Source organism: Ostreococcus tauri, assembly GCF_000214015.3.
Source record: "Ostreococcus tauri WGS project CAID00000000 data, contig chromosome 02, whole genome shotgun sequence".
NCBI lineage: Eukaryota > Viridiplantae > Chlorophyta > Mamiellophyceae > Mamiellales > Bathycoccaceae > Ostreococcus > Ostreococcus tauri.
Genome location: NC_014427.2, coordinates 402,705 through 430,261, shown reverse-complemented (window position 1 = coordinate 430,261; position 27,557 = coordinate 402,705). Strand labels below are relative to the sequence as shown.

Genomic DNA, 27,557 nt, shown 5'->3' with positions numbered 1-27,557 from the left:
GCGATTCTGACGACGACGGTGACAACGACGAGTGCGGTTGTTCGCGAGAGATTTCACGTTTCGCGCGCGATTCTCGTTGCCCTTGGTTCCGATCGTTCGTCCGCGAGTGCGTCGCGACGCGGCGGTTTTACGATCTGAAGACTGACGAACGTTGAGTTCACGTAGTCTCGCTGCGCTTGCGCTCGTGGGGCTCGCTGGGAATGACATCCAACGGCCACGAGTCGCACCGGGAACCGGGAAGGGAGCTCGTGGCGCAGAACAGAAAAAGTAGACGGCGACGCAGTGAATTGCGTCGCTTAAGCGCTTCGAGGAAGTTCTACGTGACGAAAAACACGGGTTTAGCGAGGACAGATCACAATTATTGGTCTCTCAACAAGGTGGCGAAGAAGTTCAAGTTGAAGTCGCCGAACCCGGTAGTCGTTCTGAGCAAGCATCTCAAGGCGCGCGGTGTGAATTCGCGCCCAGTGGCAAATGGTGGCCAAGATAACCCCTTGCGCCCGATTTTAAGCGAGACTTTGACATCACACACAAAGCTGATGACGCTGGTGACTGATTTCGTGAAAGACAACGCGGTCAAGATCAGATCGACCGACGTTGCATTCCTTCCCAGTGGCGTCACGAGCGACGCCGCGATGGCGAGAGCCGAACTCGGGGTCAACAACGCCAAACGCGCGGTCGCGGATGCTAAAAGGAAGAGGCAAGACAAAAAACGCAAGGAGGAAGACCTCTTGTGTCAAGCAATTCAAGATGCGCCCGCAATATTGGCGCGAATCGAGTCTCTCAACGATCTGCGCGCATGTACTAGAGCACAGCTCATCACGCTCCATCGCAGCGTTTTGAGACTTCATCCAAGGTGCCAGCCGAAAAAAGCTGACCTGATCGCCGCCCTGACGCTGGAAATATCAAAAGAGATTGAAAGTAGGAATCAGCACGCGGAGCCTCACGCTGAACTGCCCGGCGTACCGGTGCCAGCGCCCATCAACGCAATTGACGCAGAAATGCTCAAAATCGCCCACATCGAGCCGATGACGGAGACTCAAACGTCACTCGAGCCGATGCCGATGGGCAAAATCTCCAAAACTCTAAAAAATTCTCTAAAATTTGCCAAAATTTTAGAGTTTTAGCAATCTCTTTTTCAGCCTAATCTCCGTAATGGTTGTGCACACCTTTTGTTGACGAGTCATAATCGGTCAATCTATGTATGGGTAAACAGTATGATTAAAAGTCTGCGTCAAGAGGACGTGACGCAGACACTTCACTGAGTATTACGTACGAATGGAAACCTAGAACCAGTTACTCTGTAGTCGTTTTTTCTTCGCACGCAATTTTTCATCGAATCCTCCCGGTGACGCCATCCGCATTTTTGCAACTCTTCTAGCGGCAAACACTTCACCCACTAGCTCAGCACCGCTTGATCCCTCCAACTCGTACGAGTCTAGTTGTTGCCCGATAGTTTTCTCGATGTGCTTCAATTTCAAAATATCGAACTGTGTGACGAATGTGACAGCTTTACCACTCGCCTCAAATCGAGCAGTTCGACCGATTCGGTGAATGTATTGGCGGACGTCAGTAGGAACATCATAGTTCAGAATCATATCCACACTGGGCAAGTCGAGTCCACGTGCAGCGACGTCCGTCGCCACCAAAATCTGAACTGTTCCGTTCTTAAACACGCCTAAAGAGTTAAGCCTTTCCTTCTGCTTTTTAGCAGCGTGCAAAGAGGATGACGGTATACCCAAAGTAGTGAGCATCTGTGAGAGCAACTCACACTTCTGAATAGTTGCAGTAAATATTATAGTGCGTTTCGCCTCAACAAGAGCCAGCTCTCTGACAAGCTTCACCAAGTTAACGTCCTTGATTCTTTCTGGCATGAAACAGTATGACTGGGAACATCTCACGGCTGTTTTCTTAACACTTTTGTCTTCGTAATAAAAAACAGCGTCACCTAGCATCGACTGTAGAGCTGTCACACTTTTAGTGATGGTCGCCGAAAACATCAGTGTCTGGCGTTGCTGAGGCAAGTTTGACATGAGATACTTTAACTCAGCCGCAAATGAAGAGTCCAATAGCCTATCTGCTTCATCAAGTATTAGACACTTGAGTTTGCTGAAATACTGAACAGTATTAGATGAGTGCATAAAGTGCTCGAACAATCGCCCGGGGGTCGCCACTACTATATTTGGGCGACGTGAAAGAGCCGTTGCCTGTTGAATTAGGTCCTCACCGCCTGTGATGACCATGCAGTTGAGACCAGTTCCAGCACCAAATACTGTAAACTGATCAGCAATTTGATTAGCCAGCTCTCTTGTAGGACTGAGGCAAAGAGCAAATATTCCGTAAGGATCTCTACTTAACATGTCTACAATCGGTAAAGCAAACGCAGCTGTCTTCCCACTCCCCGTGTTCGCGATCCCTATCACATCCTTTCCGGCTAGTATTTGGGGTATGCACGTTGATTGTACGTCACTCGGACTCCGGAAGTGGACGCGCTTCAGAATTTTAAGTACAACGTTGCACAGGCCCAACTCGTCAAAGGTTGCCATGGCGAAGCATGCGCACGTCCTCGCTGCCTCGTCGGCGCGTTATCCGCGCACACATGTCGCGTGTTGCGAAAACTTGCCGAAATTTGTACAAGGTAAACACAGAAGTTGGAGTATCCCCCCCTCATACTGTTTACCCATACATGACGTGCCCTATTATGACTCAAGAAAAGGTGTGCACAACCTACCCCGAGATGAGTCAAAATCCCGAGGCAAGGAGCTTACACATTATAATAATCACTAGATCTTTACGCACAGAACTCGCTACGACGTGATCACCACAGGACCTTAAGCTTACACTTGAACTAATTTTGTATGGTGGCCGAAGAGTAATTAAAGGGGATACTCGTACGACGCTACTGTTAATTGCGCAGAAACTACCCACTGCACAATGTGCTCATGGGTTCGAACCCCATTCCTGGCACAATGGATACGAGCCAGGATGCCCGAGTGGTCTAAGGGGGTGGATTTAAGGACAACTTCTGAGGATGACTTTTTTGACGCCTCCCAGTTTTGGGCATGGTCAGCATCCATCGAAGCTTAGCAGAGGCGGTGACCTCTCAGAGTTTCATTCAAGTCTTAAATTGAGACGGTACGCACGTACGTACTCTGGGCAAGTCCCTATCGTGCACATAATCGGACTCGTACAGCTAAAGCTCGAACACAGGGTCAGGCAGCCTCGACGGCTAATCTAAGCGCTCCATCAGGTTGTAGCGAATGTGCTCGAGAGCTTAAAGATGGACGACATCTGCGTCGAGGGCGCTTGCAAGTTGCCACACGGTCAGAACTCTTCAACCGAATCCGCTTTGTGGCTTGAGGGCTTACTTGAAGTCGGAGGCACATATCGAAGCCGCGCTGTCAGTGCTGAATTATATCAGACGAGTTCAGTTATCGCGGTCGAGAAGCTCTATGAAGCATCAGCAATTCTCCAAAAATTGTCGCAAGTTAGACAGACATTGGAGTTCAGTCAATTGAAGACGAGTCTCGAGCAAAAGTTGCTATTGGCGCTGCAAGAAAAGAACCTGAATAAAACACTCCTTTCGTACGAAAATTTACTCGAGCTCGCAAACTCGCGCTCTGATGCTCACTGCATTCAGCAGTCTATAGCAGTGGCTCTATCTTTCATTCGAGAGTCAACCTCGGCTCAATGTGGTGCAGCGTTGGAAATTCAAGACACACTCAGCATCCTGCAACTAGCCGATCAGCTGAGTAAAATCGGTCTTCTTGACATAGTTCAGCAAGTTATAAGTAGGTCCATTTCTCAGTATATCTTGTCAAGATATGAAGCAGAGCTGTGTCGGGCTACCTTGTTTGCATCAACACAAGTCGGTGTGAGGATGAACGTTGCCCCACTGCACGTGTTGTATGAGTCGATTCACTCAGTTTTACTCCATATTGAGCTTCGACTAGAAAACGGCAGTGCAACGACGACACAAATAAATGAGCTGATATTTTTAGACTTGTTTGAAGCTTGGTCGCAGGTGATCGACGAAGCCCTTGTCGAGGTTGAACGCGGCGTGCGAGAGCGATTTTTTGCACAATCGAAACATACACGAGAAGATTTGTCATCGTTGAAGTGCTTGGATGCCGCTATTGAGGATACCATACTCGTCGACAGGATATGCAAAGCGCAGCACTCTCGCTTTCAGAAGTGTCTGGAAAAGTTGCCTTTGCATGAAGTATCTCTACTTTCGCAACTTCGCAAAGATTGCTACGAACTTTTCCCACTTCTTCGTAAGTTGGCTGATTATTACGTTCTGCTGGAAGATCGATACCTGAGCTCGAGTGCACTCACATTTACGAACATGCAAAATTTGCAAGAAGTGAATACTTCCCAAACAGCTTCGACAACGTTGGATGACGTGTTCTTCGTGGTGAGCAGAAGTGTCCGCCGCTCATTCGCTTTTGTTGATCCCGCAGTGACATCAATTCTTTTGAAAAATACATCTTCTACGTTGATGGAGTTCTCCAAGCAGTACATGGATATTTTTCTGAGACAAACGCCAGAAAGCTCGGCAAGAAAGTTTCCAGAACTTCATCAATACGATGCGTACTTACACGGAAACCGAAAACGCTCGAAGCGAAGCGATATCGACGATCTTGTTATCGCTCTTGCTCCTATCAATACGGTGAGCATTATGTCTTGTCGTCTACAACAGCTTCTCAATGACACTGAGTTACTGCGGTCAGCCATATTCCCAGCTAGTGCTGAGTCCGATTCTATCTCAAACACCTTGAAACTGATCAAGTCTCTCTCACTCGAACTCGTCCATTCGTGCAAAGATTATGTTTCGAACGTATCACGGTGCCGCTTGAATTTACACGGCGAGGTCTGGGAGAAACTTGCGACCACGGACTACGTCATATCGAACGAAGCGTATCATATGGAGTCCATCGGAACCTGGGTGAATGACACTCTAATGTTCTTACTCAACGATTTCTGTACTGCATCGGATGTTCTTACACAAGAAAATAATGAGCTGTTGATACGATTCGCGAGCGAAAGTCTTTCTACGCGCTTGGAAAATATCACAAAAGCGTGCTTAAGTTTTAATCACCTCGGTGCTTTGAGATTCGAGCGAGAGCTCAGATACTTGATATCTGGGTTGTCTAGCGCAACGAGCTTACATTTGCGGGAGCATTTCTCTAGACTGACGCAGCTTAGTGTTCTTTTGAGTGCAGAGACGAAAAGTGAAGCGGATTCTTATTTAACCGACATGACGCACCACACGTCCTGGAAGCTCGCCGAAAATGACGTGGAAAAGATCTTGAGCTTGCGAGTAGATTTGGCATGAAGTGTGACGGCACATCATCATGGCCACTTTACTCTATGAATGTAATATTATTCTCAGCATCTGTTACCCAAACGCCCAAAGCTGTGTACTCCGTCAAGCACGTACTGAGCACGTCTAGCAAACTATTTTTCGCAGCGAGTTGATGCGCCACTGTACAGGTGATCAATTCACTAGAGTTCTCACCAGCCCAGTTTCGCAAAATCAAAAACAGCGTTTCGATTGGATCTGAAAGCTGTGCTGTAGCTGCCTTCTGCATGTCCAGGCTTGCTTTCGACATCTTCATCAACTTCAGCGCCTGTTCAACATCTTTCTCGTAAACGACAGTGGACCAGCGGAGGCGTGCCAACGCCTCGGCTAGTCTAATGATGGAAAGTAGCGTTCGAGCTGTGGTATATCCAGTCGCTTCATTTCCGGCTTCATCTTCAGCCTGACGAATACCAACATACGCTCCCGCAATGGAGTCCGAGACATCTTCTGGAATGTACGGTTCAAATCGTCGTGCGATCGAGATATATGTTCGAAGTTCAGAAGCTGATGCTGGATTGAAGCTGTTCAACGGCGGACGGCCTTCACGATGGACACACATGACATGACGCGCTAGCTCCACGTCAGAGTCTGGGTCGGGTGTATCGAGGATAAGCCACATAAGATCAAATCTACTCAGAAGAGCCGCGGGTAAATTAATATTTTCTTGCGGTGTAGCACTTGTATTGTACCTACCAAATGCTGGGTTTGCGGCCGCCAGGACCGTGGTTCTCGCATTCAACGTTGTTGTTATTCCAGCCTTCGCAATACTGACGGTTTGCTGCTCCATGACCTCGTGTATTGCAGTCCTATCACTTTCGTCCATTTTATCGAACTCGTCTATGCAGCAAATACCTCGATCAGCTAGCACGAGTGCACCACCCTCAAGGATCAGCTCAGTGGTGACAGTATCTCGTTGAATGGACGCTGTAAGACCCACACCACTACTACCGCGTCCAGTGGTATAAACAGCACGAGGCGCTATCGAGACAATATGCTTGAGTAGTTGAGACTTCGCCACACCAGGATCTCCCATCAGGCACACGTGGATATCACCTCGGATCTTAACACCATCCGGAAGCTTTCTCGTGACACCACCACAAAGCAAGAGCAACAGGGCCTTTTTCACATCAACATGACCGTAGATCTCGGGTGCAATAGACTTGGCTAAGTAGGTATAGATGTCAGGAATTTCGCTAATGTCTTTGAGTCGTTTAATCAACTCGGGCGTCTCTTCAGACTCTGCTTGCTGCGACTTGAGCGGTTCAACGGACATAGCGTACAAATACGTCGTAGAAACCAGGCTAGAACTACCAGAATATCCGGCACTTTGACGAGGGAGAAAAATACCACTGATGTTAGCAATGTCCCCAGGGCTCAATTTTCTTGTCATATCTCCGATCAGCGTGACCGACATTGATCTCGGCACGTGTCCAACTGGTACATCTTCCGACAGCTCCTGGATTCTGAGTTCTTGATACTTTGCAAACTTTGATGCTCGGGTTTCAATGAATAAAGCGAAGTTTTTGTTGCATGTTTGAGACTGACAGAACTGTATTGGAATGAACTGCGTATCTGTTACTTCTTGGAAGTACTCTTGTCCACAACCTTCACATGTATAACACGCCACTTCCATGAGGGGCTTGACATCAGTTAGCCTCGTACACATACCTTTGAATGTCACATACTTTCCGATCATCTTCGCTCGAATTTCACGCATTTTTATCGGTGTGGTTCCCGTTGCAGGTTTGAAAAAGACGTCAAAGTGGCGCCGCAGTGACCCAGGTGCTGCGCTCCCATTCCTGTGGTCACCGAAATGGTGCCGCAGTACAATATCTGCGGTATCATCCGGATGCATACTACTTGACTCTATCATACGCGCCATTATTTTGTCGATTTCCTCCGCGAAAATAGTTGAGTATCTTTTGCAGTTGGATACAACTCTGCGTACAAGTTGATCTCGTTCAGCCTCAGAAAACTCTTTTACATGTTGCAGTTCGATCTGCATGGAGCAACTTTGGCGGTCGATGATCTCCTGCATCGCGATGATGTAAAGTGGTTTTGCAGCGCCAGATTTGAAAGTTTCAAGGAACCCTCGGATGAGTTCTCGGTCGTGAGCGTACACCTCTTCACTCATTAAAACTTGAGTGTTACGCGCGGAGGCTCGTTTCTGTGCGTAATAACTTTTCGGCTTGCTGCGGGAAGTTGAGATGTATGAAGGAGTACACGCGCCACTTCTACCAGCTGATGCTACGCTTCGACGCTACGCGCTGATCGCTTGCAGCACGGCAACAGTTGTCTGTAGACACGTGATTTAAAATCGCGAAGTTTTCCAGAGATTCCAGAGATGGAATCCAGACTAGGGGTGCTTGGTAGAGGTTTGGTATAATAATAAGGTTCACAATTGAGAATTTCAAAATTTCAAGGTATTGGCGAAATTTTGAAATAAATATCTTGATTTTTCGCAAAATTCACCTAAATTTTGAAACATTTTGGTTAGGACTGCTTGAAATGCGTATAGGGTCCTATCTATACCAGGAATTTCCTGGTACGTACCAGCGTACTGGGACGTACCAGCCGAATGTCCGAACGCGTTAATCGTATGGGTAAACAGTATTGACCAGCTGGTACGAGCTGGTACGAGCTGGTACGGAGGTGACGAATCGACGAGAACCGCGCGAGAACCGACGCACTTCGCGGGCTAAGTCTATCTATCGATTCAATCTTCTATGTTTACTACGTGTCTCTTTCTCTTGACGCTCTAATGCCTTGCGGGCTGCCTTCTGTGCAAAAGTTACATGCCTTGTCCCGAGCGGGGACGTGAGTCATCACCCTGTACCTGCATTTTTCATCGAGGTTACCTACACATGTCATTTCCGTTCGATTCAAAACGTTTGCGTGTGGGGGCATGACCCGCTCGTCTGTGTCTTTTACGTACTGGTCCACATGCTCGTCACCTGACGAGAGGATTTCGTCGTCTCTGATTCCATCATCATCACCATCGCTGTCAGCACCTACCACGGCACCGACGGCTACTTGACTTTCTTCTACCTCACACGTCTCTGATGTCGAATGTGTGCTTCGTCATCGCTCCTCGGGGCGGCGCCCGCTTCGTCGACGGGCGTCATCGAGCGTCGATGACTGGCGTTTGCTAATAATAAATCATTTCAAATTTCAAACACGTCGCGCCTAAACCCGCGCTGCTAAACCCCGGTCGCACCCTCGCGTTCGCGCGCACCTCGCTCGTCTCGTTCGTCGCGCTCTTGGTCGTTTTCACGCGGTCATAAATCGGGTACGTACCAAAATCGACTGGTACAATACTGTTTGCTCGTACAAAATACCTGGTACACCGGTACGCTGGTACGGTACCAGCGTGTACCAGGTGCAGCAGGCCTAATTTTGGTTGCAGTGGTAGTGGTTCAGCTGTTGAGACACGCTCAAGTTACAGAAGCGATTGCTTCGAAGTGAAGTGTCGGTGATAAGCATACGAAGCGGCGAGAGCGTGGTTCTGGCGTACCCAACTCTGGCAGCAGCGACGGAGTTTGGTTCTAATTCGTTTGTCGAGTTCAAGCCCCCGAGGTTGGGGTGATTTTCCGAGCGCTTTACATGCAGACTGTTGACTTGTACGCGAGGAACGTGGTGGTACGAGTTTCGACTGTTCTAAACGTTCGATCCTGAGATAAAATGAGACATCGACCGCTGTTAAGGAGCTTCTAGCCAGAAAGCAAGTGTTAAACAGGTCGGTAGTTATTTTCTTTGAGTGAAAGTCACAAGCGCGTTTGGTCTTACATGTTACTATTTCAGTCAAGTGCACGTAGTGAGTAATCCCACGTCCGAGACTGGTGCGTTCGATCATGGACAATATTTTTCTTTTCTTCGGACGCGAAATATTGGTGATGTTATCGTCCACTCCAGGAAATTGAAGAGCACTAGTGATTTCCTGTCTGAGTAAGTTGTTCTCCAAAATTTCGATCGCATCTATTAAACCAGTTAGAAACCTCGAATTGTTCCCGCTCGGAACAGTTTGTGTCTGTGACGAGCAACTCGCAGGTCGTGGGCGGGGGTGCGTGTAGTGACGGTGTCTTTATTGTTCTTAATTTCGCGCCAATAGTGAAAACGTGTGGCAGTCACCGCTCGGATCATTAGCGTTTTCTTTCACGTGTGCCACAAAGCTGTGCGTAACATGAGCTAATTTCCTATTTATCGGTGGCTGACCTACAACCAGGTCAGCATCCGATATTCCACTCATGCAGTATGTGTCTACTCTTGCAGTTGTGAAGGTGTGTGCTTGTGGTGAAATAAATACTGCTACCATTAAGTTGGTTTCATAATCATAGGCGATCGAGGATGCATGTTATGAAGCTGGCTGCATGGACTATGCTGGACTGGGTATTCGCATCAAATGGCCGAACGATATTTACTACAAAACGACCAAGGTGAAAAGTCCTTGCGCCGCATCGATTGACGCATTCTGACGGTGCTTACGCTAGTTGGGAGGTGTTTTGTGTCGAGCGATTTACCAAGAAGCTTCGTTTCGAACGATTGTTGGTATTGGCTTGAATCTCAATAACGCGGTGAGAGTGTCCACTGAACATTGTATTCACTTTGTATGACTCATGATGAAAACCAAATGCAATCAGTCTCCCACGGTTTGCTTGAGCGGTATTGTTCGTGAAAAAGAACATATGTTTCGAGTAGAAGACCATGGACCGGTGTGGAACACCGCCCGCACAAGTGCACTGGTAGACCAGAAAGATGAGGAAGTTCATCCAGTACGTGTCTACATCCGTTGAAACAAGACTTTTTCACCGTATTCCAAGCTTTTCATGAGAGAGCGCCTTATACCTAGAATACTTGGTGCGTCAATGGATGGATCGCCTTGTTTCATGTTTGCTCAATTTTTCGCTCAGAACATTTTGAACTTGTTCACGAGTCCATAGAAACTGTGGGTTTCTGTGCTGTACGGGTATGACCTTTTATCTTGTGCTTTGATAGTGTGATGTTCTTACTCGCACGCACAGGATGAATATTTGAAGTATTGGTTGCACAGTGGAACGTGCTTGAGCGTGCTTGATGCCTCAGGCTCTGATGCATCGGTAACAGTGGTGGGACTAACGGACGCTGGGCTTTTGCTGGCAGGTGAAGTTAACGAAATTTCAAGTCAATAAAGTTTGACTCAGCGTATATTGCAGTTGGTGAAGGTGATGAAAAATTTGAACTCCATCCGGATAGTAACAGTCTTGACCTGCTAAGTGGCATGGTCCGAAAGAAAGTCCACTAATTATCGATCGCTTACGAACGTTTTAATGTACAGTGAATTTAGGCTTGTTCAAGATGTAGTCGAGCACACCGCTAGTTGTCTTCATTTCTAGTAGATCAAAAACAGATATAGTTTTGCAGGTGATGATGCTCAATTCGTTGCCCACTTCTGCGAGTGTGAGAGAGTCTGCCCCAAGTTGAAGGAACGGGGTATCGACCGACTGAAGGGCACCAGGAATCAACCGGTTAAGTGTTGCGGTGATATCTTCAACTGTTGCGACCATCACCTGCGGCTGCACTGTTGCACTAGTCTGATCCGTCGCTATGGTACCGGATGCTTCGAGTGTCTTCACAACATTGTTCTCCGGCTCGTACAGAACGATTGAATGCGCAGGCTGTTCCCAACGGCAGTCGTTATCGATAGCCGAAAGTCCAGTACGCAGCTCTAGTAAGACGCCGTTAGCGACCACCACGATCGACTTCTCTGGTACCGGGAGACTCGTAGTCACATTTCTTCGCCTATCCGCGACGATGGCTCTCAAGTTTCGCACCTGCTCGCTGTATCCCATCCTACTCACTTACTCACGAGAAGTACGTCGACGACGGCGTGTTTGGGTCGCTCGAGACCCCGGGGGGGCGTTTTCTGCGTTACGCCTATCGGAACGGAGTGTTTTCCGGGAAGTCTCATTTTCCCAGGGAAAATTTCCCTACGTTTTCTAATAAGAGACCCCATTTTCACTACAAAGGGTCTCATTTTGTCCCTACGATTTTTGACCAAAAAACGTAAAGAAAATGAGACCCCACGCGCGGGCGTGGCTAAATCTCAGTGCAGGCCTACTACATAGTATGTAGTACATACTTGTCAGTGTCACAACTTGAGCAACCAAGGTCGTGGCAATTCCAGCTGGCGACGCGCGACGTGTCACGTACGCAGCATGAGAGCACTCTACCTAAGCAACACGTGTTCGACGCGATGTTCTCAAGGATGGATCAAATTAAAGCGTCCGCGTTTCGCACTGCGGGTTCGAGGCCTTGATGCGGCGCAGCCGTTTGATAGCGAAAATAAGTTGAGAGCCAAGTTCGTTCAGAAAAGAACTCTGCGTATCGGCATCATAGGCTTCGGGAATTTCGGGCAGTTCCTAGCAAAACACTTCGTGCGTCACGGGCATGTCGTGATAGCCACATCAAGGGGCGACTACTCACAAGCTGCAGAGGTGATAGGAGTAAAGTTTTATCCAGATGCCGACGACTTTTGTGAGGACCATCCTGATGTGGTGATTGTCTGCACGAGCATACTCTCTACGGGGGATATGTTACGGACGTTCCCGCTACAGAGACTAAAGCGCAACACTCTTTTCTGCGATGTGCTATCCGTGAAGCAGTTTCCAAAGCAGCTATTCCAGCAGTTGCTACCACCAGATTTTGACATATTGTGTCTCCACCCTATGTTTGGTCCAGACAGTGGAAAGCACAGCTGGAAGGACCTACCGCTCGTGTTTGATAAAGTTCGAATCGGAACCGAACTGTGTAGAGTCGAAAGATGCGCCAGCTTATTAGGAATCTTCGAGGCCGCTGGTTGTAGCAAACTGGTTTGGACACATTGTTCCGGTGGTGGAAGGCAACCACCACGGAGTCGAGAACAGGCGGCTTCATCTCAGTTCATCACGCACACTGTTGGGCGTATGCTTGGTACTATGGAACTCACAGAGACCACGATCAACACGAAAGGCTTCGAGTCACTCCTTTCTCTGGTAGATAACACTTACAACGACTCTTTTGAACTCTACTACGGTCTATTTATGTACAATAAGAACGCAACTGCTGAACTTTCACGGCTTGAGCTGGCATTGACAACAGTGAAGAGTGAGCTCTTCGATCGTCTGCATGAACGCATCAGGAGCGATTTTTTTAACGAGAACTGAGCGATCGCGGATTGAAAATGATATTTATCTATTCAAACCAACGAGAATCCTCACAAGGAAAGACAACTAGCTATGCGCACACATTCGCCGTTCAATAACACATCTTTATGTTCGTCGGACGATAGTTCGTTCATCACGTCTTCATACTCACGCGCCGCTAAAAGACTAAGCACTTGATCCAAATTGGCGCTTTCAGCAACTGTGATTGATTCTGTACTGATGCACGGTCGCACAACATATAGTGTCATGATGAGACCAGGCGATATGTCAAACTCATCTGAAGCATACACGACACGACCTTCATCATCTCGAGTTGAAGGTAAGCAACCCAAAGACTCTCTAATATAGTCAGCCTCAGCGTTTATCATTTTGCTGACAAACTCTCGACCTTCATTATCCGAAATAGTGAAGAGCACGTCCACGCGATTGCTGGTACAAAGGCCAGCACCTTTTCGGAGCTTTTGGACACGGTTGACGAGAAGTCGTGCGGCGCCAGAATACAGAAGCGACTCATCCACGCGTAGGTCAAGTATGATCATCCCTCGATCGCCTACTGTCGCGTACGCCAGACTGGAATCATCGTCACATTTGAAATCATACTTGATGGTGATATCTGAAGCAAGCAGTTCACTGCCGGCAACAAACGCCGTGTGCGTGTTTTGAAAAGAAACAATCTCTTCCTGGGTCCATTCTTTTACCTTTTCCGCGACTTCCTTCATAGATCTACCCAGTCGTTTGCCTAATGTTGAGAAATTAGGCTCAGCTCTCATCACAGCGAAGTCTGTCACGTTTGGACTGACGTGCACACATCGAACATTTAACTCATCTTTTATGTACAGGAGTAGTTCTTGCTGCACATCCTGAAGAAATTCTGCATCGGAGTCTATCAGAGTCATCTTCGAAACGGGCATCTTTAACGGCTTGCCAACTCGTTCTCGCATCGCACGTGCTGTCTCTATCACCGCTTGCATTTTTGCAACAGACGACTCTATTTGTGGAGACGAATTTTCATCGTATTGTGGAAACTCACAGAAGTGAATGCTTTCTTCCGATTCCGGCAAGCATCGTCGTAAGTTTTGATAAATATTTTCCACAAAGAAAGGTGTGAAAGGGGCCATGGTCTTGCACAGCGTTAACAGGACGTGGAATAGGACATTGAGAGCAAGATATGATTCGTCGATACCAGCCCTTCCTTTGAGTCTTCCACGATTGTACCGCACGTATATATTCGTCAATTGATCTATGAATGAAATCAATTTCGGAACTACCGTATATAATTTATAGTCTTGCATTTCTTCAGTGACGAACTTGACAAGAGAGTTAGTTGACGAAGTGATCCAAATATCAAGAACATTCGTTGACTTGGTGCCTTGTGATGGCATGAAAGTGCCTGATGTCTCCTCGAACGCGAGCACATTCTGTACTAAAAAGCGATACGCATTGTACCATGGCAAAAACACATCTTTTAAGACGCCAAACACGCCGTCTTCCTTGAAACGAAGGGGCTCTGCTCGAACGACAGGACTATCTATGAGGTATAGGCGCAGAGCGTCTGCTCCATACTTGTCCAAGATAGTGTTCGGGTCAGGATAATTCTTAAGTGACTTCGACATCTTTTTACCATCTGCAGCAAGAACTAAACCGTTACAGATGAGATTCTTGAAAGCTGGTTTGTCAAACAAAGCTGTTGATAGCACCATGAGTGTGTAGAACCATCCGCGGGTCTGATCGAGGCCTTCTGCAACAAAATCTGCTGGAAACGCTTCATCAAACTCGTCCTTGTGTTCGAACGGATAATGTTGCTGAGCGTAGGGCATACTGCCACTCTCGAACCAACAGTCGAACACATCTTCGACTCTTCGTAGGGCCGGATGTTCTGGGCCGCGTTGTGATGGTATTTCCAAATCGTCAATAAAATGGCGATGCAAATCTGTGACAGTGGTTCCAGTAAGGCGCTCAAGCTCTGCAATTGAACCTACCACAAGGGTTTCGTCACCAGCAGGGGAAGACCAGACGGGTATAGGCGTTCCCCAGTATCTATTTCGCGATATAGCCCAGTCATGTGCGCTCTCTAGCCAATTGTGGAAGCGTTTTTCTTGTACATACGATGGAACCCATCGAGTTTCCAGATTATTCGCAACAAGACGTTCTTTTACGTCTTCCACTTTGACGAAAAAAGAGGCAATGGCCCTGTATATCAGAGGAGTCTGTGATCGCCAGCAGAAAGGATAGGAGTGCACAATCCTTGAGTTATCAACCAGTCGTCCACAGTCTTTTACCTCCTGTATCAAGAGCTTGTCCACTTCTTTGATGTATCTTCCAACGTATGATGGGGTGGCTGGCTCCATAAAACAACCGTTGGCGTCCACCGGATCCGGAATAGCGTCACCTTTACGAATAATGCTGTTATTGATGCACACCCGATAATCGTCCTCTCCGTATGCGGGGGCCTGGTGAACGACTCCTGTGCCTGAATCGCTTGTCACGTAGCTATCAGCACACACCTTGAATGCATGGGCACTATAAGAAACCTTGAACCAATCGAATATAGGTTCATATCTTAGACCAGCTAGAGCTCGACCCTCAACCGTCTTTATGATCGTCCAGTCATCGCTGAGTGTTTTCACTTTTCCCTTACCTTTCTTCATTGCGCCTGGCAAGCTTTCGAGGCGTGTTTCTGCCACAACGAGGATGCTACCTTTTGGATCTTGCACGTACACGTACTTCAGTTCTGGATTGACACAAAGCGCCATATTCGAGGGAAGGGTCCATGGAGTTGTGGTCCAAGCCACAAGTGACGCTTTCAGATCGCAGTCGATAATTGGAAAAGATACCTTTCAAAGATGTCAACATAATCATCTGTGCCAGGAAATAATCTCACCGTCACTGCGGGATCGGACACATCTCTGTAATCTAAACCGGCCTCGAAATTCGACAGCGGTGTGTTGCATGCGGTTGAATATGGCATGACTTTGAAGCCTTTGTACACCTACTTATTGCTTAGTTCATGTTTGACTTTGTGCCTATGATACTCACCAAATTCTTTTCATGTAAGGTCTTAAAGACCCACCAAATACTCTCCTGTTAGATTATCATTAATAGTGTATCAGGTCTAGTACGATAGGTCGCACCATGAACTCGGGATCCATGGTCTTGTAATCATTCTCGAAGTCTATCCATCGGCCAATCCTTGTGACAGTTTTCTTCCATTCCGCTGAGTATCTGAGGACGATGCGTCTACACTCTTCATTGTAGTTTGCTATTCCCAGTTCGAGGACGTCGGCTTTGCCTTTAATCTCTGTAGAACAAACGTCATATGTAGCGTTAGTGATGAAAAAGTGCACGTACTGAGCTTCTTGTCAATTTCATGTTCAACGGGTAAACCGTGGCAATCCCAGCCGAAACGTCTCACCACATGTTTCCCCGTCGTGGAAGCAAATCTAGTGACAATGTCCTACGAACGCATAAGGCTTCGGTTGGTTGAACAAGCTACTAAAAAAAGCTCACCTTAATAGTACCTGCCAACAGGTGGCCGTAGTGTGGGAGTCCAGTGGCAAAGGGTGGTCCATCGTAGAAAACAAACCTATCTTATGTTAGACGCGTTTATGAATTTATTTGAGAGTTCTTACTCAGGCCTGCCTTCAGTGCGTTTCAACTGTTGACCGAATGCGTCGATTTCTTCCCACAGTTTCAGAACCTTGAGCTCCTGTTCCAGGCGTCAACTTTTGCTAGTAACCGACTTTAAGAAAATCATACCTCCGTTGGAAAAGAATAATGTTGCCCTTCGGCCACTGCGTCGAGGGGCATCCGTTCAATGCTTTCACCTTACTCCACGGCGTCTGCTGGGGTACACTGTCGACCAGCGTTCCACTCGACGAGGTTTGCGTGAGGGTTTCCCACTTTCTGTTTCCTGGCCCATCAGCAAGGTGCCGAATAGGGCTGCACGCACATGTGGAAAATCGGGAAATAATGCGAGTGTATGTAACCTATCACTAAAGTGCCTAGGTTACGATAAATCAACTGGTACTAGTACTACAAGTAACTTAGTACCGGTAGAATGATACAAAAAGCTCTGCACCAGCCCTAGCACTCTAAACCCTACCGCCGCCAAGAGTCTCTCGCAGGGCTGGGCAGACCGCGTGAGTCACTTTCGGCCGTTCGAACAAGACGCAGGTACGTGTTCTATGAATGCGTAGTGCACGTGGTGGTATGAATGGTTGTCCACAAGCTCTGTCGAGTGTTTTTTTTCGCACGAACGGAATACATTCTAACGATCTGTCCGAACGAAGCCAGGTTTTAACATGGACGTCGACCGTCTCCAAAGACTTGCGAGCGCTGTGCGCACCGGTGGCAAAGGATCTATGCGACGGTAAATCGCTTGCACATGTCTATTCGAGGTTCTAATTGTTTCTTAGCAAGAAAAAGGTCGCGCACAAGACCGTTTCCGCTAGTGACTCGAAGTTGCAAAACTGCCTCAAGCGCATGCAGGTCAACGCTGTCAATGGTATCCAAGAAGTCAACATCTTTCAAGGAGACAACGTAATCCAGTTTGCGAATCCGAAAGGTATGCATTCTCACAAAGCAGGGACGAACTTTTGCTGACAAGATTCCCAGTGCAAGCATCTGCGTTGGCAAACACAACAGTTGTGAGCGGGCCATCTCAAACTAAAGGTGGGCTTTCTTGATCTTGCAAATATTGCTTGCATAAACGACGGTCCTCCAGCACTTCAAGACATTCTTCCGGGCGTTTTCAACCAACTTGGTACGTCGATTCAACTCCACGTGCCTAGAATTTCTCACCTTGACTGTAGGTCCCGAAAACATTGCCAACTTGAAGAAAATGGCAGAACAGTACTCCCAAGAAGAAAGTGGGTAATTGACGGATTAGTGTTACATTGTGGTGCACATTGTCGAATTCGAGAATAGTCGCGAATGATACCGGTACATGATCCTTGTTAATGTCAAAGTATAGAACGTCGCAACTATTGAGTAGCCACACTGCACGTTGAGCTTCGCGACATAACGATGAAAAACCATTTAAGATTTGGATTACATCATGTGCATCGCAGGTTCCACTACGTCGACCTAAAGTCTAGGGCGCTGTGGTACTCACCTAATCTGATGACCCGTCTGTTGCCAGAACAAACACTTCCACGCCAGCTGAGCTGTTCTCATTCGACCGAAGGAACAGACGATAATGGGGAGGCGATCGCTCCTGCGTGAATGGACTCGGTAGCAGCAGAGCCGCTCCTGTTGGAGCTCGAACGGCTATCAACATGTCGCTCGACAGCGCATGTTGCTCAATAATATCGGCCTGAGATATGAAAATGCCAGTCTACATGCAGTTGAGAAGAGTATCACATGAGAAGCGGCGTATATACCTCAAGCTGGCTATCTGTAAAAACGGAGCGAATAAACGATCTAATAGTTTCTATATGTAAGCTCGCATCATCTTCAGACGCGAGCGGTAGTGTCTGTGATGACTCAATATTCACAGTACGACTCAAAGACTTGTGTTCCTTGTGCTGTCCACTCGTTGTCTCAACAAAGTCTTCATCTACACGACGCAGTGCCACTTTACTCTTTGATAACTTCGAAACCAGACCGATTCCCTCGAGTACATTCGTAATATCATAGACTCGTCGCTTTTGTGCTGAAAGCGATGTCGCTGCGTGGTTCAGATCCAGGATGCCGTTTTCTGTCTCGCTAAGGAGTTTCATGAACTTTGCGGACAATACTCCGAGAGAGCTGCAAGAGGTATCAGCAGAATTCAAACAATGAGCGCGCGCGTACCTTTCGAAACGACCCAGACTCCGTTTACTTGACAGCACATGTTTTTCAACCATATCCTGCAGTCTAGGAGCTGGTTCTGAAGATCGTTAAACAGCGAATCACCGAACGTCGGAGTTTGGAGATGTTCCTTTTCACAGTTAAAGAGTTTCAGAAGCCGATTCGAGTCCCTCGGCTACTCGTACGCTGCTCTCAACAATGAGAGTCACTGAACTAAGCGTTCATCTGGTGCAAAAGTACCCGGCATAGGCCTGCTGCACCTGGTACACGCTGGTACCGTACCAGCGTACCGGTGTACCAGGTATTTTGTACGAGCAAACAGTATTGTACCAGTCGATTTTGGTACGTACCCGATTTATGACCGCGTGAAAACGACCAAGAGCGCGACGAACGAGACGAGCGAGGTGCGCGCGAACGCGAGGGTGCGACCGGGGTTTAGCAGCGCGGGTTTAGGCGCGACGTGTTTGAAATTTGAAATGATTTATTATTAGCAAACGCCAGCCATCGACGCTCGATGACGCCCGTCGACGAAGCGGGCGCCGCGCCGAGAAGCGATGACGAAGCAAACATTCGACATCAGAGACGTGTGAGGTAGAAGAAAGTCAAGTAGCCGTCGGTGCCGTGGTAGGTGCTGACAGCGATGGTGATGATGATGGAATCAGAGACGACGAAATCCTCTCGTCAGGTGACGAGCATGTGGACCAGTACGTAAAAGACACAGACGAGCGGGTCATGCCCCCACACGCAAACGTTTTGAATCGAACGGAAATGACATGTGTAGGTAACCTCGATGAAAACATGCAGGTACAGGGTGATGACTCACGTCCCCGCTCGGGACAAGGCATGTAACTTTTGCACAGAAGGCAGCCCGCAAGGCATTAGAGCGTCAAGAGAAAGAGACACGTAGTAAACATAGAAGATTGAATCGATAGATAGACTTAGCCCGCGAAGTGCGTCGGTTCTCGCGCGGTTCTCGTCGATTCGTCACCTCCGTACCAGCTCGTACCAGCTCGTACCAGCTGGTCAATACTGTTTACCCATACGATTAACGCGTTCGGACATTCGGCTGGTACGTCCCAGTACGCTGGTACGTACCAGGAAATTCCTGGTATAGATAGGACCCTATACGCATTTCAAGCAGTCCTAACCAAAATGTTTCAAAATTTAGGTGAATTTTGCGAAAAATCAAGATATTTATTTCAAAATTTCGCCAATACCTTGAAATTTTGAAATTCTCAATTGTGAACCTTATTATTATACCAAACCTCTACCAAGCACCCCTAGTCTGGATTCCATCTCTGGAATCTCTGGAAAACTTCGCGATTTTAAATCACGTGTCTACAGACAACTGTTGCCGTGCTGCAAGCGATCAGCGCGTAGCGTCGAAGCGTAGCATCAGCTGGTAGAAGTGGCGCGTGTACTCCTTCATACATCTCAACTTCCCGCAGCAAGCCGAAAAGTTATTACGCACAGAAACGAGCCTCCGCGCGTAACACTCAAGCTGTTGATTCAAGCTACTGTTGATTCCAAAAACTACTGCACTTGCAACTGCAATTTTTGCTCTTGCATCTTGCAGGTTCAATTTTCCCCACCCCTACTCTCAGCGAACAGACAAACCAAGCGGTTCCAAACGCTTGCGTTGGACACAGTGCGTGAGGCAGATATCCTTCACGTGGACACTGAGCGTCTATCAGTTGTTCCAACTCACTGCCCCCGGTTATATTCGCATAAATTCTTCGTGGTACGAGTTAAGTTTGTGGGTGTGCAAGCATGTACTGCTCCGAGTCAGGATATTCGTCTCACGTAGCCTGTTGGAAACATCACACATGGGACGAACTCTTAGAATATCCGCGTACTCTCACTCAACGCTCTAAGAGAACATACAATGCTTCAAGTAACTGCCTTCAGGTCTGGCTCAACGAACGGCAACACGATTGGCAAGCAACAAGTAGGAACACGAGGTATTTCCTTTTGTTTATTTGACCGCTGTGTTGCCTCAACCTCTCAATTGGATAGTAGCACAGAGCGATTCGCACGTTGGACGAATCAGAACCAGAAAACATCTGCATATCAGATACCAAGTGAGGTATGTAGTAGTAGTAGTAGTAGTAGTAGTAGTAGTGGTGGTGGTAGTAGTAGTCCAACGTTTGCTTCCAAATGTTGCAAACTATGTCGCTTTTGTTTGTGTTGCTACAATTACTCCAAGTACTGATTCACTTCACAACGTAGAGTGATCATGACCTGAAACTGGATGTCGTGAGTAATGAGCACGAAGGAAACAGCGAGCAAGGGGTTTCACAAGATGGTACCTTGAATATCACCCCTAGTGGTCAACATCCGCGCAGGGTTTTGTGCTTGATGAGTGATACCGGTGGAGGTCATAGAGCAAGCGCACAAGCCCTAAAAGACTGCTTCGAGCTGATTCATGGTATTTTCATTCATAGAATATCTTTCATATCCAACCTAACGTTTCTGGAAACTGGAGGGAATGACTTCGTGGTTCATATTGTTGACTTGTGGAGTAGTTGCTCCCCATGGCCTTTCAACAAAATGCCGGAGGGCTACTTCTTTCTGGTGAAAAATCCGTGGCTATGGAGACTAAATTTTCGTTGTTCCGAGCCACGTTTTATTCACGAAGTGATGTTCAAGGTGCGATACATTTCGACATGGTTGGAGTCTCATCCTGTCTTTGTCTTGGCTTGATAATGTTTTCGTTAAAATCTGACCAGTTATTCAGGGTTATAGCGCGATTGTAGCGAATCACTTTGCACGGGAGTTCGATAAGATCGATCCCAATTTAATTGTCAGTGTGCATCCACTCATGCAACATGTGCCGGTATGTTTTCCAGCAGATTTTGTCGACAACTTCTTGAGATATCTACAAACTGCAGTTGACTATTCTTCGTCGGATGAAAAATCATTCGGCGGTTCCAACAGTGCCTTTTGCTACGGTTGTAACCGATTTAACTCGATGTCATGCAACCTGGTTTCACAAGGTGATATCCAAAACGATTGGTTGACAATTTTTCATGACGGTTTGACAGGACGTTGACAAGTGTTTTGTGGCGACAGATTTGGTGGCCAAACAGGCATTTCGGCTTGGCTTGCGGCTCGAGCAAGTCGTTTGCCACGGACTTCCGATTCGTCCTTCGTTCAGTGCCCCGAGCCGCTCCAAACGCGACGTACGAGCGAAGTTAGGTCTTGATGTGGAAGCACCAACAGTCATGCTAGTAGGCGGCGGTGAAGGCATGGGCAAACTCAAAGAAACAGCGGTAGCTCTGTCTCAAACGTGCGTCTAACTCCTTTACTCACTGTTTACATCACTGATTATAAATTATTATATCATAGATTGAGCAGTTCGCATCAAGTAGTGGTAATCTGTGGCCGCAACGCCAAGTTGAACGAATTTTTACGAGAACAGTCATGGCCTCTTAAGATGGTTGTCAAGGTGAGCCCGAGTTTATAACGTGCTGTTATTGCGTGATAGTTCACCTTTAGGGTTTCGTGAACAACATGGCTGAATATATGGCCGCTTGTGATTGTGTTATCTCAAAGGCAGGTCCCGGTACAATAGCTGAAGCGCTGATCTGTGGTGTTCCTATTGTCTTGAATGGTGCGTCATTTTTGGTCGAAGATGCATGGTGCATACCTATATTTATATTATAAAACTTTAGGCTGCATACCGTGTCAAGAAGAGGGAAACATTCCGTTTGTCATCGACAACCAGGTCGGGGCATACAGTGAGATTCCACAAACAATAGCTCAAACAGTTGCTGGGTGGCTTGCACCTGAAAATGCAACTCAACTCTCCATGATGTCGTCTCGTGCGCGAGCACTAGGGCGTCCTGATGCCACGTTCGATATTGTGCGCGATCTCGTCGGTAAGTATTAGTAAACTGGATTTGATCGAAAGACGAAACTACTTTCATTCAACCCCAGTCTGGGTGTTGCACTGCGCAGGGCAAAAGAAGACTAACTTTTTTCTTCTCGTTACCACTCACTCCTCAGAAATGATCGAGACTAGGAAAAATTGATCTGGCCGACACATTCCACCAGAAAGAACTCCAGCTCGTCGACTCAAATGAGCGAGCGACACGTCGTGCGATAGTATATTCGTGATACATAGAACTTTCGACAGTGTACCCATGTGCGCTTCACTTGAATTATTTATTATTTATTTTATCATGATAAATAAATAATAGCACGCAAAGTGTTTCTTGTTGAGCGGAGGACGCGATAGTCTCTAAAAGATATTCAGCCATTAGCGCACAATGTCCGTACGAAGACGTGTCAAATCACACACAGCCTGACGAGCGCACGTGTGGAGGAAAAAATGTTTCAGTTTGAAAAGTTATAATAGCAATGTGAGTAACAAAATTAGTTCGAACTTCACGCTGACGGCAGCTGTAGATCATTCAGACAAAAAGCGGCGGCCGGTAACTAAATGATAAGGACGCAGTCTAAGATGGACAGTCTGATGACTTGATTTAAAAATAATTAATTATAATGAAACGTTCGTCTAAGCACACCCTGCTGGCGAAAGAGAAAACGTGGAGTCTTCGCAGTGGTAATCCGCACGCCCGCGCTTAACCCAAAGATGCCAAACAGATTCGCCATGCATTCTAGTAAAACTCGTATATGAAAACGAGTCAAGTCAGGCGATCGCGCAGTTTAATTGATAAATTAATTAATTAATTAATCTTAATCGTTTCCTACCAACGTCCCAGTTAGTATAGAAGCTCATTTGTGCGTAATGTTAATCATGCGCGACATGAGTGGACGATTCGTCTTCATGCCGAACATAAATAAACATTTTCCATATTTGTTTGTTCAGAGGGCACTCGACTGACTTGATTTTGATTTTTGATTATGATTAATTAATTACACTACTAGTATTCAGTATTTACTACATGCGACTCAACTTTCAACTGTCTACGCTCTAATAAAATAGAGCAAGCGTTAACTAGGAAGCGATAGTCGCTCGTTCTTCCGCCAACTCAAGATATAGTAATAAAAGAAGTCGCAGTAAGTTGCTGTTTGTAGAGTTCCACTGGTCCAAACTATCCACTGCGAATAATCGCGTTCTGTAAAATATCGATATATCCAATTCAACATGTACAATGCGCGGTAAGCGCCAAGTAAGAAGATATAGTTGCTCGTGAGTGTGTCGATGTTGAACGTCCTCTGAAGCAGGACAAGTTGTGGTAAGATCGCTACAGCTTCTAAATAAATTGAGAAAGTCCACAGAACTTCAGTGAATGAAAACTCGTGATTTATCATAAGAGATAACATGAAGCAGGGGACGACTAAGAACGCCACGCGGAATGTATCTTGCTCGCGATCGTACGTCTGCGCAACGATTCGATGACACCGCATGTACCAAATAATGCAAAAACTGCTGCTGATGAAGATGAGTTTCATGATCACGTTGTACATTGAAATGAACGTGAAAAATAAATCTAAATATCTGCTCACGAACACTATAGCATACAACTCTTGCGTCCTCAACGACAGACCGGCACAAGATTTTGTAGCCTGTATTTTCAACAGAAGTACCTGCGAACAGTCAGTCAGTCACGCAGTTGAGATGCTTGTTGTATTCGGCTTACGATTATACTGCACAAGTGGGTCATGTCCCCAGCTAAGTGTCGTGAAGAAAAAAAGGTTAGTGCCAAATCAGTCAAGCTGTTGCGGGCAGATGAACAGTCATAGCGTACCAAACCTAAAAATATTCATGTCCTTCGGAGTCCTCGAAGGAATATTTTGCAGTTGCCGTCTTATGAACGGACGATCACGACTCGCCCGAAGATGTCACAACCAAAGGTTCTTCGGACTCTTGGCCGCCACAAAACTTGTTGCTCGACGCCTCGAAGGAGAGATGTAGCTCCAACGAAAAACTAAGTTTCGACCGAACGATGGAACGATCGATGAGATGAGTTAGGGGTCACGCTCTGGTACAGAGTTTTCCAGTATACCCAGTGTTAGGCGTGAGCGACAATTTGAGTAGGCCTGCTGCACCTGGTACACGCTGGTACCGTACCAGCGTACCAGTGTACGAGGTATTTTGTATGAGCAAACAGTGTTGTACCAGACGATTTTGGTACGTACCAGGAAATTCCTGGTACAGGTCACTTTTGAGCCCGTCGTGGTGGGAAATCCCGATTTATGACTCCTCGGCGAGGCTCTGGCGCGTGAAAACGGAAAACTTTATATATCGCCGGTTCAGAGGAGTCCCTACGCGACTGATGAGTCATGAAGGGACTCTCCCAAGCCGTGAGATATAAATTTTTCCGCGAAAACCGTGGTGGTTGCACGATAAATTTTTACATAAACGACTTTTCAACAGAGTACGCGATTTCGATTACGAACGTTTCATCTTCGTAATGGTCAAAACGTTCGTAATTTGGCCCTAACGCAATTAATTTAGCCTGTTTTCTCCTACCTCTATTAAGGGAAACCATAGTTACGCTTATCGTTCGTGATGCCGAGAGCGGTAGAAAAACCCCGAAGGTGTCTTCTAGCCTAGCCCAAGGGTGGGAGTTGCGGACCGCGTTTCCTGCACTTCCACGCGTCGTGCCAGTAGCATACACCACCTACAACTCTCAAACGTCTCAACGAATTTATCATCAGATTTTCTAGGGCGATGTATGCTAGCGCTCATAGCGAGTTCGCCGTAAGTGCGCGCACAAACGTAAAGCACCGCTCCGCCGCCCCGAATGCTACCTTGCGGGCTTTCTCTAGTCGTCCGTCGACGCAACTTTCCTCTCGTTCGCTCACGAAAGGTGCAGTTGGATTGAAATGTCGTCAACCGAGCGTGCGAATCACTGGACGTCGGTCCTTGGTCGTACGCGCGGAAAAAGTCGTCGGTATCGATCTCGGTACCACAAACTCTGCGGTAAGTTTTTTCTTTTGCTCGAGTCGCTAGCTTTCTGTGCGCGAATAGTTCAAGTAAACGAATCTAACGTTTTAATCATAGGTTGCCGCGATGGAGGGTGGTTCCCCCACGATTGTTACGAACGCAGAAGGAGGTCGCACCACGCCGTCGGTTGTTGCCTACACGAAGAGTGGAGATCGCTTGGTGGGTCAAATAGCCAAAAGACAAGCTGTGGTGAACCCTCAGAACACTTTCGCTTCCGTCAAACGTTTCATCGGTAGAAAAATGGATGAAGTCAAGAGCGAGTCGAAAGAGATCCCATACTCAGTTGTGAACGCGAGTGGAAACGTAAAAATTGACTGTCCAGCACTTGGCAAACAGTTTGCAGCAGAGGAGATCTCGGCACAAGTGCTTCGAAAGCTATGCGATGATGCTGCAACGTTCCTGGGAGATACTGTCACTAAGGCCGTTGTAACCGTCCCTGCATACTTCAATGACAGTCAACGACAAGCTACCAAAGATGCCGGCCAAATTGCGGGGATCGAAGTTCTGAGAATCATCAATGAGCCTACGGCGGCCTCACTGGCTTATGGGTTTGATAGGAAATCGAACGAGACAATCCTAATCTTCGATTTGGGAGGTGGCACGTTCGATGTCTCTATTCTTGAAGTTGGAGATGGTGTCTTCGAGGTCTTATCTACCTCAGGAGACACTCACCTCGGTGGAGACGACTTCGATAAACGTGTCGTCGAATGGTTAGCAGATGATTTCAAAAAGGCTGAGGGGATCGATCTGAAGAACGATAAGCAGGCATTACAACGCCTTACTGAAGCTTCCGAAAAGGCGAAGATGGAGCTCTCGAGCACATCTTCAACGTCTATTTCACTTCCTTTCATCACTGCAACGGCTGATGGACCAAAGCATATTGACACATCTCTGACTCGGACGAAATTCGAGCAGCTTTGCGACGATTTGATCAATCGCTGTAAAGTTCCAGTGGAACAAGCGCTGAAAGATGCAAAATTGAGTCTGTCCGACGTCGACGAAGTGATTCTCGTGGGCGGCTCTACTCGTATTCCCGCTGTGCGCGAGTTAGTGAAAAAGCTCACATCAAAGGACCCAAATATGAGCGTCAATCCTGACGAGGTTGTCGCACTCGGCGCTGCGGTCCAAGCTGGCGTGCTCGCCGGTGAAGTCTCCGATATAGTACTACTTGATGTCACACCGCTGTCTCTTGGGCTTGAAACTCTGGGGGGCGTGATGACAAAGCTCATTCCCCGAAATACGACTTTGCCAACATCGAAATCTGAAGTGTTTTCCACTGCCGCCGACGGTCAAACTAGCGTGGAAATTAACGTCCTACAAGGGGAGCGTGAGTTTGTCAAAGACAACAAAAGCCTTGGAACTTTCAGGCTAGATGGTATTCCTTCTGCTCCACTTAACGCTCGAACTTGCTCCTCGACGGTAGCGCACTTGGACGTCGGCTCGGCGTTTGAACCAACGAGCGCTTCGCACATGTTGGTCCAGTAGGAACGATCTTGGTGTCTCGATGCGCATTGTTCGAGGACTAATTTTGCGGGATTATCGAGCTCTAACTTTCCCCACGCGTGCGTGATCCTGCTTTGAATGTGTGAGGATTTGGATGATCTACTGGCGACGAGAGCTTCGCGCTCCCAATCGATGAGCGGCTCACGCAGAAATATGTCCATGACGCCCTTGAGCAGCGTCGAACCGTTCTGTAAAGCCTTGACCGTCCTTGCCATGTCGGTCTCGAGCCACGTACGAGCACTCATTGGTGCGAGCACATCGAGGAGTGCCGGCGTGGCTCTGAACGGTACAAGTTCTGGAATTGGCAGTGCGGAAGTCGCCGTGCCAAATGCATATCCAAAATCTATATGAACCAGCTGCCCTGTTGAAAGATCGAGTAGAATGTTGTCTAAATGCCTGTCTCCAACTCCAGCAACGTATCCACAAATACTTGAAGAGGACAAGGATGCCGCAAACGCTTGACGCATCATCAAGAAGGCCTCTGCATTTCCTGCACACTCAAGCAGAATGTTTCTCAAGGCATTGTTAGAATGCGATGAAGACCTCAAGCGGGATAAAATCGTTTCTGATTCCTTGCACGAAGCTTTATTGATAGCGGCGAGATAATCTTCGTGCGTTGTTGTCATCTCGCCTTGGGCGATGTCGCGCTTTCTCTTTCCGATTCCACGCGCATGCTCCCTGATCCATCGTTGATGCTCCTTGAATGGATCAATATCCATGCCCGTGACTGGCTTACTCAACAGTCTAAGTAGTGGCGATGTATTGCTCAAGAACTCGATCAAACCAGTGCGAGGGGTCAGTGGAG

General features: G+C 47.3%; 14 protein-coding genes across 14 annotated transcripts in view; 7 read left to right on the top strand and 7 right to left on the bottom strand.

Moving 5' to 3' along the window:
- On the top strand, positions 1–1,124 carry OT_ostta02g02050 (unnamed product; the record flags this gene model as incomplete). The annotated part of the gene is made up of 2 exons (XM_022985050.1): positions 1–31; positions 166–1,124. Coding segments are annotated over 2 exons (990 nt in total), but the record flags the coding sequence as incomplete, so codon positions are not given.
- A 159-nt stretch (positions 1,125–1,283) lies between these two features.
- Positions 1,284–2,543, bottom strand: OT_ostta02g02030 (Helicase, C-terminal; the record flags this gene model as incomplete). The annotated part of the gene is made up of 1 exon (XM_003074960.1): positions 1,284–2,543. One exon carries the CDS (start codon positions 2,541–2,543, stop codon positions 1,284–1,286), a length of 1,260 nt encoding a protein of 419 aa, XP_003075008.1.
- Positions 2,544–3,277: 734 nt separating this feature from the next.
- OT_ostta02g02020 (unnamed product) lies at positions 3,278–5,335 on the top strand (the record flags this gene model as incomplete). The annotated part of the gene is made up of 1 exon (XM_003074958.2): positions 3,278–5,335. The coding sequence occupies one exon, from the start codon at positions 3,278–3,280 to the stop codon at positions 5,333–5,335; it is 2,058 nt and encodes a 685-aa protein (XP_003075006.2).
- A 28-nt stretch (positions 5,336–5,363) lies between these two features.
- Positions 5,364–7,496, bottom strand: OT_ostta02g02010 (Mini-chromosome maintenance, DNA-dependent ATPase; the record flags this gene model as incomplete). The annotated part of the gene is made up of 1 exon (XM_022985049.1): positions 5,364–7,496. The coding sequence occupies one exon, from the start codon at positions 7,494–7,496 to the stop codon at positions 5,364–5,366; it is 2,133 nt and encodes a 710-aa protein (XP_022840740.1).
- Positions 7,497–8,965: 1,469 nt separating this feature from the next.
- Positions 8,966–10,640, top strand: OT_ostta02g02000 (Biotin--acetyl-CoA-carboxylase ligase; the record flags this gene model as incomplete). The annotated part of the gene is made up of 13 exons (XM_022985048.1): positions 8,966–9,001; positions 9,049–9,098; positions 9,164–9,307; positions 9,354–9,422; positions 9,471–9,533; positions 9,585–9,639; positions 9,697–9,795; positions 9,850–9,933; positions 10,000–10,131; positions 10,180–10,216; positions 10,270–10,325; positions 10,381–10,498; positions 10,552–10,640. 13 exons carry the CDS (start codon positions 8,966–8,968, stop codon positions 10,638–10,640), a joined length of 1,032 nt encoding a protein of 343 aa, XP_022840739.1.
- Positions 10,641–10,662: 22 nt separating this feature from the next.
- On the bottom strand, positions 10,663–11,187 carry OT_ostta02g01990 (Phosphopantetheine attachment site; the record flags this gene model as incomplete). The annotated part of the gene is made up of 1 exon (XM_003074922.1): positions 10,663–11,187. One exon carries the CDS (start codon positions 11,185–11,187, stop codon positions 10,663–10,665), a length of 525 nt encoding a protein of 174 aa, XP_003074970.1.
- A 366-nt stretch (positions 11,188–11,553) lies between these two features.
- OT_ostta02g01980 (Prephenate dehydrogenase) lies at positions 11,554–12,540 on the top strand (the record flags this gene model as incomplete). Its single annotated transcript, XM_022985047.1, has 1 exon — positions 11,554–12,540. One exon carries the CDS (start codon positions 11,554–11,556, stop codon positions 12,538–12,540), a length of 987 nt encoding a protein of 328 aa, XP_022840738.1.
- A 50-nt stretch (positions 12,541–12,590) lies between these two features.
- OT_ostta02g01970 (Aminoacyl-tRNA synthetase, class Ia) lies at positions 12,591–16,347 on the bottom strand (the record flags this gene model as incomplete). The annotated part of the gene is made up of 8 exons (XM_003074920.1): positions 12,591–15,374; positions 15,422–15,529; positions 15,577–15,621; positions 15,672–15,838; positions 15,889–15,994; positions 16,048–16,123; positions 16,170–16,246; positions 16,297–16,347. The coding sequence occupies 8 exons, from the start codon at positions 16,345–16,347 to the stop codon at positions 12,591–12,593; spliced, it is 3,414 nt and encodes a 1,137-aa protein (XP_003074968.1).
- Positions 16,348–16,841: 494 nt separating this feature from the next.
- Positions 16,842–17,416, top strand: OT_ostta02g01960 (Nascent polypeptide-associated complex NAC domain; the record flags this gene model as incomplete). Its single annotated transcript, XM_003074919.1, has 5 exons — positions 16,842–16,909; positions 16,956–17,104; positions 17,155–17,211; positions 17,264–17,302; positions 17,352–17,416. The coding sequence occupies 5 exons, from the start codon at positions 16,842–16,844 to the stop codon at positions 17,414–17,416; spliced, it is 378 nt and encodes a 125-aa protein (XP_003074967.1).
- A 237-nt stretch (positions 17,417–17,653) lies between these two features.
- Positions 17,654–18,386, bottom strand: OT_ostta02g01950 (E2F Family; the record flags this gene model as incomplete). Its single annotated transcript, XM_022985046.1, has 3 exons — positions 17,654–17,875; positions 17,922–18,288; positions 18,334–18,386. 3 exons carry the CDS (start codon positions 18,384–18,386, stop codon positions 17,654–17,656), a joined length of 642 nt encoding a protein of 213 aa, XP_022840737.1.
- Positions 18,387–20,100: 1,714 nt separating this feature from the next.
- OT_ostta02g01930 (Diacylglycerol glucosyltransferase, N-terminal) lies at positions 20,101–22,364 on the top strand (the record flags this gene model as incomplete). The annotated part of the gene is made up of 11 exons (XM_022985044.1): positions 20,101–20,291; positions 20,347–20,416; positions 20,560–20,758; positions 20,816–20,979; positions 21,068–21,166; positions 21,222–21,326; positions 21,375–21,619; positions 21,679–21,778; positions 21,829–21,943; positions 22,005–22,211; positions 22,339–22,364. The coding sequence occupies 11 exons, from the start codon at positions 20,101–20,103 to the stop codon at positions 22,362–22,364; spliced, it is 1,521 nt and encodes a 506-aa protein (XP_022840736.1).
- A 925-nt stretch (positions 22,365–23,289) lies between these two features.
- On the bottom strand, positions 23,290–24,066 carry OT_ostta02g01920 (ER lumen protein retaining receptor; the record flags this gene model as incomplete). The annotated part of the gene is made up of 3 exons (XM_003074913.2): positions 23,290–23,886; positions 23,940–23,971; positions 24,048–24,066. The coding sequence occupies 3 exons, from the start codon at positions 24,064–24,066 to the stop codon at positions 23,290–23,292; spliced, it is 648 nt and encodes a 215-aa protein (XP_003074961.2).
- Positions 24,067–24,973: 907 nt separating this feature from the next.
- On the top strand, positions 24,974–26,734 carry OT_ostta02g01910 (Heat shock protein 70 family; the record flags this gene model as incomplete). Its single annotated transcript, XM_003074911.2, has 2 exons — positions 24,974–25,225; positions 25,307–26,734. 2 exons carry the CDS (start codon positions 24,974–24,976, stop codon positions 26,732–26,734), a joined length of 1,680 nt encoding a protein of 559 aa, XP_003074959.2.
- Positions 26,539–27,557, bottom strand: part of OT_ostta02g01900 (Phosphatidylinositol 3-/4-kinase, catalytic domain) — a gene marked incomplete at both ends in the record, with an annotated part of 1,797 nt that continues 778 nt past the window's right edge. Inside the window, one exon of the mRNA XM_022985043.1 lies at positions 26,539–27,557. This exon is cut by the window's right edge and continues 778 nt beyond it. Within this exon, the coding sequence (XP_022840735.1) occupies positions 26,539–27,557 (1,019 nt within the window).